The sequence below is a fragment of the Lathyrus oleraceus genome, chromosome 6 (genome assembly GCF_024323335.1).
Source record: "Lathyrus oleraceus cultivar Zhongwan6 chromosome 6, CAAS_Psat_ZW6_1.0, whole genome shotgun sequence".
Taxonomy (NCBI): domain Eukaryota; kingdom Viridiplantae; phylum Streptophyta; class Magnoliopsida; order Fabales; family Fabaceae; genus Lathyrus; species Lathyrus oleraceus.
In genome coordinates, this window is record NC_066584.1 from 366,608,675 (window position 1) to 366,617,012 (window position 8,338).

At 33.6% G+C, this 8,338-nt stretch overlaps 1 protein-coding gene across 3 annotated transcripts; it reads left to right on the forward strand.

Moving 5' to 3' along the window:
• The first annotated feature begins 321 nt into the window (after positions 1–321).
• On the forward strand, positions 322–4,255 carry LOC127091520 (zinc finger CCCH domain-containing protein 32). Of its 3 annotated transcripts, none has more exons than XM_051030187.1 (7): positions 322–819; positions 934–1,085; positions 1,308–1,370; positions 1,776–1,895; positions 1,981–2,271; positions 2,384–2,695; positions 3,543–4,255. In XM_051030187.1, the coding sequence occupies exons 1-7, from the start codon at positions 723–725 to the stop codon at positions 3,927–3,929; spliced, it is 1,422 nt and encodes a 473-aa protein (XP_050886144.1). In that variant the 5' UTR covers positions 322–722; the 3' UTR covers positions 3,930–4,255. The 3 variants fall into 3 exon arrangements, with proteins under 3 accessions (XP_050886144.1, XP_050886146.1, XP_050886145.1); XM_051030189.1 differs by lacking the exon at positions 3,543–4,255 and adding an exon at positions 2,961–3,369 and having other exon boundaries at positions 324–819; XM_051030188.1 differs by lacking the exon at positions 3,543–4,255 and adding an exon at positions 2,965–3,369 and having other exon boundaries at positions 324–819.
• The last annotated feature ends 4,083 nt before the right edge of the window (positions 4,256–8,338 follow it).

Genomic DNA, 8,338 nt, shown 5'->3' on the forward strand with positions numbered 1-8,338 from the left:
TCGCTTTGATGCGAACACCTGTAAAACTCAATTATAGCATCCATAGATCCGTATATTATTAAATATCAACCCCAACCTACCAAACAAAACAAGTAGGAAGGCGAAGGACAATCTCGTCATTTTCCCAAGAACGAGTGTCGGTCACTACTTCACTTTATAGTTTATTGAAATGAGTTCCATCTAAAAATACGTGTACTATGTGCCACATTATTAGTATCATTACTTCTTCTATGAAATAAATAGACTATACATTTATTAATTAATGCTATGTTACCATTAAAAGTTTAAAGTTAATAAATTATTTTTCTAGGCTAAGATCTGAGGAGTTGGTGAAACTAGTGAAGATTGAAGCATAGCCTTTTCCGTTACGAGCTATAATGAAATGCGATAATTGCGATAATATTCCGCGAAACACAACATTTCTGCTATTTGGCGCGCACGCGACTATAGTAGTGCTGAGAAAAAAAATTGAAAAAATCATTAATACTGAAAAGAAAATTGAGCTGAAAAGACCAACGTATCATCAGTAACCGTACAGTTCCAGAGAGAGAGTGAAAAACTAGAAAGACACAAACACAAACACACGAACGAACAACACAAGGAACGTGTGAGAACAAAAACCCATTTTTGTCTCACGAGGAAGTAAGACGAGCTAAGCTCGCCGATCTTCCGGAACATTTGTAGATCAAAGTGTAAAGTTTCTGTACAGGAGCCTCACACGAATGGACTTGTACGGCCGGAGCCCCACTAGAAATGGATCCAACCCGCTTAGTCAACAACATGAATGGCGTTCACCGACAGCTGAAGCTGCTCTCGGAGGTTGTTTTGTTTCTATTTCTGTTTGTGAGTGTTTTGTTAGGTTAAGGTTAGGTTAGGTTTGGGATTTTGTTTTGGTTTGTAATTAGGGTTTTGAATTTGGTATTGCATGTGCAGAGTCGATGTGGCATTTGACGCTTGGTGGTGGTGGTGGTGGTGAATCTTACCCGGAGAGACATGGTGTGCCTAATTGTGCTTATTATATGAGAACTGGGTTTTGTGGTTATGGTGGCAGGTGTCGTTTCAATCACCCCCGTGATCGAGCTGCGGTAAGGGTTTTTGGTTTTTGCCATTTTGAGATATCTGCATTATGTTAGAATTTCATGCAAGTGTTTCGGTGCTGTTTGTTTTAGTAGTAGATGTTTTTTTTTTGTGTTATTCATGAATGGTTTATGTTATGAATGAGTTTCATTGAAAGGTGCATGCACAAGCCTTTAAGTATGTATTTGCTAAAGTGTTTAAATGAATCAACTGAGTCTGATATTGTTCAGGTTGCTGCTGCCGTAAGAGCTACAGGGGACTACCCTGAACGGCTTGGGGAACCTCCGTGTCAGGTATAGTTTCTTAAATGATGTCTTTTTTTTGGTTCGCAGTGTTATGAAATGTTGGCCATGGCGGCACCCCACGGCAGCGCAATGGTGGATATACATGGCGATTTAAATATCGCTGCAATGGTAAATATCAGTCGATAATGCTGGTATTTCCACCATAATCCACTATAGCGGTGCCGCAAAGTGGCTTGTATGGCTGGATTTCCATCAAGAACACTGGTTCGAAAGAGCCTAGCTGTGAAACACTTGCATGTTGAGTGCTGACAAGTAGGGAATTGCGGGTTTAAATTGAGATGTACTCAAATGATACTGTTATTAATTTATTACATGATTCAGAAACTTCTTATATTTACTATTTAATAAATATTATAAATATTATACTAATTGTGACTTTCTTCTTATGAGCAGTATTATTTAAAAACTGGAACCTGTAAATTTGGCGCGTCCTGTAAATTCCACCATCCCAAAAATGGAGGGGGATATTTAAGCCAAGCTCCACTAAATATTTATGGATACCCATTACGTCCGGTATGATCCCTCATTTCTCTCTTCTTCTTTATGTAATTTACATATAATTGTGCTAATGATTAAGTCATGCCTTTTGTTTAAACAGGGTGAGAATGAGTGCTCCTATTATTTGAAAACGGGGCAGTGCAAATTTGGCGTAACATGTAAATTCCACCATCCTCAACCTGCAGGCACGTCATTGCCAGCATCTGCACCTCAATTTTATCAACAGGTGCAATCTCCAACTGTTCCTCTGCCCGAGCAGTTTGGAGGAGCTTCCACAAGCTTGAGAGTGGCTAGACCTCCTGTGTTACCCGGTTCATATGTACAGGGAGCTTATGGTCCTGTGCTTCTTTCCCCAGGGGTTGTTCCTTTTCCTGGATGGAGTCCTTATTCGGTGAGAGGCACTTATGTGTGTGTATATATTATACATGATTTGAAAAATGGGAAAAGTCTTTTTGTTTCTTTGCATTAGTATTTGCAACATTGTGATGAATTTATTGGTGCAGGCTCCTGTAAGTCCCGTGTTATCTCCTGGTGCGCAACCTGCTGTCGGGGCTACTTCTCTATATGGAGTGACCCAGTTGTCGTCATCGACATCAGCTTTTGCTAGACCTTATACTCCTCTGCCATCTTCTCCCGGCCCTGCAGGAAGCAGTCTGCAGGAAAAAGTATTTCCTGAAAGACCTGGCGAACCGCTCTGCCAATACTATCTGAGAAATGGGGACTGTAAATTTGGATTGGCTTGTCGATATCATCATCCACAGGACCACGCTGCTGCACGGCCAGTTCTTAGTCCCATTGGTCTTCCTCTACGCCCGGTATGAATGATATCCAATTTTGGTTCTTTGTTGATTTGATTGTTTAGCTTTCTTTCATTTCGATTACATTTTGATTACATTTATGCTTCTTGAACTTATAATTTCGGATATCATCCATATAAACGTGTGGATAATACATGCATTTATATCAGGAGTTGAAATAAATGTTTGATGATTTTAAGGTTATCAATATTTGTATTTTTTCTATTGATCATGATATATGATCACACAATTGAATTTTTTCTCTCTCCCCAATTGATCCTAGGAAGGATCTCGATTTTGACAACCTTGCTTGATTCCTTGACGGAACATGATTGGCTTTCTGTATCTATCCTGCTCCCTCACACAAAAGCTTGGTCTGAGACACAGTCTTTGTCTGTTTATTTCGAAAAATGGGGGATACATGAATCTAACTTTGGTCTTTGGTCATTGAATTTGAAGCCATGATACCATGTCAAGGGGCAACTCTCCTAAGCTCAAGTTATTGGATGAATGCACATGATTGGAATATATATATGTAACTGTCTTAATGTAAAACTTGCTATTCAATCTATATCTCCTTTTAAATTTTAACCTGAGAATATTAATACTTGGTGCATTATAAGTGTTTGTAATTCAAAAGTTGTATGTGTTAAAAAATAAAATTAACTAGCTTGTGACTGTTTTAAACTCAATCTAATAGACTGTGAAATGTGAAAAAAGGTGTACGTGTCGGTGTCCGAAACCGATACTGAAACTTGTGATTACGTTTAATTTTTCTTGTTCTTATTCTAATGTTGGTTAGAACCTTAATCTCTGTATTCTTTTGGGACTTTTTTTCGTACTTAATTAATTTTCTAGAAAACAGGGTGTACAGCCTTGTTCATTTTATTTACAAAATGGGCACTGCAAGTTTGGCTCGACGTGCAAGTTTGATCATCCCGTGGCTGTGGGGTCGATGAGATACAGTCCATCAGCATCTTCTCTTATTGATGTTCCAGTTGCTCCGTACCCGGTCGGCTCTTTACTGTCTAACCTGGTTCCTTCAACAACACCTTCGGAGTTTCGGCCTGAACTAGGGTCCAAAAAGGAATCATCAATTTCATCCAGAATGCATTCTTCTGGAACTTCTGTCGGTTTAATTTTTTCACAAGGCGGGTCTGTCTCGCTTTCTGATGTGGCGCATCTCTCAAGCCAGAGTTCGGTTTCTTTGAACGGTAGCAGAAGCAGCAGACAGAGTGGCGAGATACATTGATCGGACTAGTGCGAAACTCGAAAATGCCATTGAGTGTGATTTCACAAGGCTCCATTGCTTCTGTGTATATCCTCTAAGAATTTAATGGCAACTGTTAAAAGTTTCTTTTTGCCATTGAAAATTGTCATCTAATCCTGTGTTATTGTACACCAGGTCATTCTCTTTTATGCTCATTTAATCTGATGAAACTACTATTGCAATTATATATAAGCTAGAGATTCTGAAATAATTGCAGTAAGGAATAATTTTTAAAAGCTGCACTAGTATGCTACAGGGAATATTTCATGTAATTGGAAACATTTTTAGTCTATGGTTTAGTTGTTTGAGTCTTCGTTTTCTTTTTCCCTTCTTCAACTTTTTGTTTCAGTAAATTGTCTATGCTCCAAAATGATCTTATTCTTTTCTCTTTATACCTCATGTCATGCGAAACTCGTTAAACTTCTCCGAAACAAGCTCTATGCCATATCACTTCTTAAAACTTTCAATTTATTTCCCAATTGATTATATATATGAGCATGCTATTCTTTAAAATTTATAGTGTCACTTTTATTTTTCTAAATATGGACTAATACTCTTATAAAAAATCATAAATCACAATGAAAAAATATAAATCACTTCCATGTGCTTCAACTTTTGCTTGACTTCAAAGATTCAAATATTTTATTAGAATTATTCATACCCTTTCTAAACTCCATCCTATATTGGTTGATGAGTATGCAATGATAATAAATTTTTAATTTGCTTAATTTATCACTACCTAAAAAACATTGCTTAGTTAACTCAACCAAATCCCTTTCACTAATATGTCATAATCTTAAGTATCATAGTTTAATTTTATCGAGAAAGTCTTGACTAGTTAATGATTCATACAAATAATAGTGGAATCATATAAAGTATACAAACTAGATATTTTAGACCCTTAATATTTATTAATGCACCATGAGAAATTCTCAACATATTTTGTTCAATTATACTGCAATAACTCGAACCATTTAAAAATCTTAAAGAACACAAATTTTGCTTAAATCAGATAACATAACTCACGTTGCGTAAAAGGGACTCGCAACTATCAAATATCTTGAGTTTAACAATATCCATCCCATAAATTTTGCAAGTCTTATTATTACGAGTAGAAAAACTTCACATTTTTTTAAGAGAATCCAAAGTTCATGACCCAACTCTTTTCTATTTTCAAACTTGTTACCACTAATACACTAGAGCTCTCAAAGTCATTCTCATTTGTGGCAACTACAATCTTAATAGAGTAATCTCTGCTCCCGTTTTCGGAACAATCCTTTTTTAAAGTGACATATTTTTTTGATTATGAAGCATTTGTACTCTCACTTGCCAACTCTTGTGTACTAGTACTAGGTTTAACCCTTTTTAGTTTTCCCTATTCTCACTCACACCTCTTAAATATTCGAGTCTTTTTCACTATCATCTAATTTCAAATCTTACGTCTTAGTTAACTCATTGGTTCTTATTGTCACTTGGACTTCTTCAAAGGTGGTAATGTATTCCTTTTCATGAAAAAAGATATCATTGAAATGTTTAAAATCTCTAAGTAAAGATATCAACAAATGTAAATACTTTTCTTTATCATTCATATTCACCTCACTATCATAATTTTTTTTTGAATTATATCAATTACTTCATAGTGGATTTGTTCTTCACCATTCAAAATTAGCATAGTTGTTTTAAATATCACCCATAATTCAAGTACTTGTTCATATACAGTGATTCATCACATTTATGAAAAATGAAGGATTCAAACACATCAAAAATTTGATGAATGAGACAAAACCAATATACAAAACTAAAGAATATCAAACAATGTTAATTTATCAATTAGGTGCAAAAAAACCACAAAATAAATAATAAAGAACAAGAACACGCATAGTTTTTTGATATCCGATAGAATCTAAGATGATATACTTTATCGACGAAAAAACTCTTTAGTCCACTACCAATCTAGAGGCTTCAATAATATACTACAAATAATTTATAAGAAAGTAGCTCTCCAATCTAAGAAAAACATCAATTTTGTACTCAATTTATGACCTGATATTTTCTCCTTTTAATACATGAATCACTTAATCTAATCTCAAAGTATTTAAAAGTGTTTTATAACCCTTGTATAACCTTCAAAGATTACCACAAGGTTAGAACAATAAATCCTAAGAAATTCTCTCTTTATCTTTATATCTCTCTAAAAATCATCTCAAAAAATATATATAATTTTAAATATGACACAACTTTTAAGACAAAACATATAACACTCTCTCAAAACGTCATATTTTCTCAAAATAATAGTTCATGACATTTGAGGAAGTAACAAATCCTTTAAAATTTCTCTATGAAACGCCTCACACTTCTCACAAAATGATTCACGTTCGAGATAAAAATCAATGGGAGGAAAAATCTTATTTTTTGAGTTTTTTTAGACATATCCCACAATATAATTAGTATCACTAGGCACTACTATGAAAATATGTTTTCTTGACCATATGCAAATATTGTACTTGTTAAAAGTAGAAGAATATAACCAGTCAATAATTTAAATTCAAATGCATACAGTCATAATAATAGCCATGATCAGGTTTAAGTAATAAGTCATGTGTTATCTTACCAAGTAACAATGCTTGTTTTTCTTGATCTCCTTTTTGAATTTTTTTATGAACACTTGGAAGACAAATCAACCGTTTTTTTCTTTCACCAAGAGTTGATTAACTAATGATGAGATGTATAAATTTCATCATTTACAAAACTTGAAATTGCAGGGTGCTTAAGGAAAGAATCTGTCAAAAACACTTATCTTCTTTATAGAAAAAATATAGTGGATTTACAAGAGTCTCGTTATACATGAGGTTTTATTCTGCCATCTCTCGGATTATATTGATATTCTATATTAATAATATTTTATTTTAATATTTTTAACTTTTTTGCATCTTTTAGAAAAAAATATTTTTGAATTTTGGAAAATTTTAGAGGTTTTATCGGAATTTTTGAAATAGATATAAAATACATATTTTTTATATTTGTTTTTAAGAAATGGGTATGAAATTTAATAATCTTTTAGATATTTATTATTTTATATCGAATTTTTGAAAACTCTAATATAAAATATATTTGTTTATATCAGATTTTCGAATATATGGTATAAAATCATAAATTTTTAGAAAAAGAATATGATTTTTTACCCCTTTTTTTAAATATACAATAAAACTTCAGTCCAAACTGGATTTTTCGAAAAATCCAATAGTAGTTGTGGAAGAATGAGAGAAGTGCTACATGAGCTAAATTACATGAAATTGTTTGTACCATTCAAGAGTTGGGCTGATGGTATGTGATTTTTATGAGATTGTGAGTACAAGGGGTGCACCCGTGGACATCAAAAAATTCTCTCATTTTTTATTGAATTTATACACTTTAATTTTTTTAAGTTCTCACTTACGGGAATTAAGTTTATTTGGAGAGAGGTAAGTGGAATGAATATTGTAGAGAATTCAAGAAACTGGATTGTATTCTCTTTATTGTGGCATAGCCTCTTAAATTTCATGACTGCTTTGCTAAATCATTCCCAGAGTTTAATTTAACCATCATCTTTTAGCGATTCTTTGATCGAAGAGTGCAATGCTATAGTCTAAAATAAATTATCATTAAATTTAAAGGTTTGGGATGTTTTTCAATTCAATTATTGGAATCATGAGTTTTGAGAGAGTCATGTACGATCTGTGGGTAAGTGCGAGTCTCACATCCTTACTAATTTGTAGAAAATTTAATATCGGTTAGATGAAATCAATGAATATATCCTTATAATTAGTAGATCATTCCATAATATATTTGATAGGAATCTGGAAAGATCTGTCAATAAGGATAGAACATAAGTTTATTCTCACCGATTTCTTCGTAATGGAAATGGAGGAAGATATATTCTCAATTTGTCATGCTTTTAGGCATACTTTTCCTTGCCACAGTTTGAGTCATCATAGATGTTAAACCTGAAAAACTTGCATTCGAAGTGGCAGGTGAAAAGATCGAATTTATTTTATCAAAACTCTTGAAAAATTCTTCTTTAGAGATTCCTGTTGCAAAATTGACATAATAGACCATTGTGTTAAAGAGTGCTCATTTGAACCACCTCCTCTTGATGGATTTAAAACATGTTTGGTTGGAAATACTAACCAAGAGAATAAAAATGAGGAATCTGAAGCATACAACGAATTATTGAATGAAAGTCCCACTCCTTAAGGCCAAAGCTTTGAAATACTAAAAATAGAAGGTTCAACACCTACAAAACAAGAAATTTCGAAAATAGAGCTAGAGTCCTTACTTTAACACCCTAAATCCCCCACGCGTTAAATTATAGAATAATTTAAGTATTGATCACAAAACACACATTTAAGATG

Excerpts from the sequence above, each read along its gene's own strand:
- LOC127091520 (XM_051030187.1), top strand. The coding sequence starts at position 723 with ATGGACTTGTACGGCCGGAGCCCCACTAGAAATGGATCCAACCCGCTT. Across the intron at positions 1,086-1,307 it reads ACCCCCGTGATCGAGCTGCG|GTTGCTGCTGCCGTAAGAGC; the intron begins GTAAGGGTTTTT and ends GATATTGTTCAG. Across the intron at positions 1,371-1,775 it reads TTGGGGAACCTCCGTGTCAG|TATTATTTAAAAACTGGAAC; the intron begins GTATAGTTTCTT and ends TCTTATGAGCAG.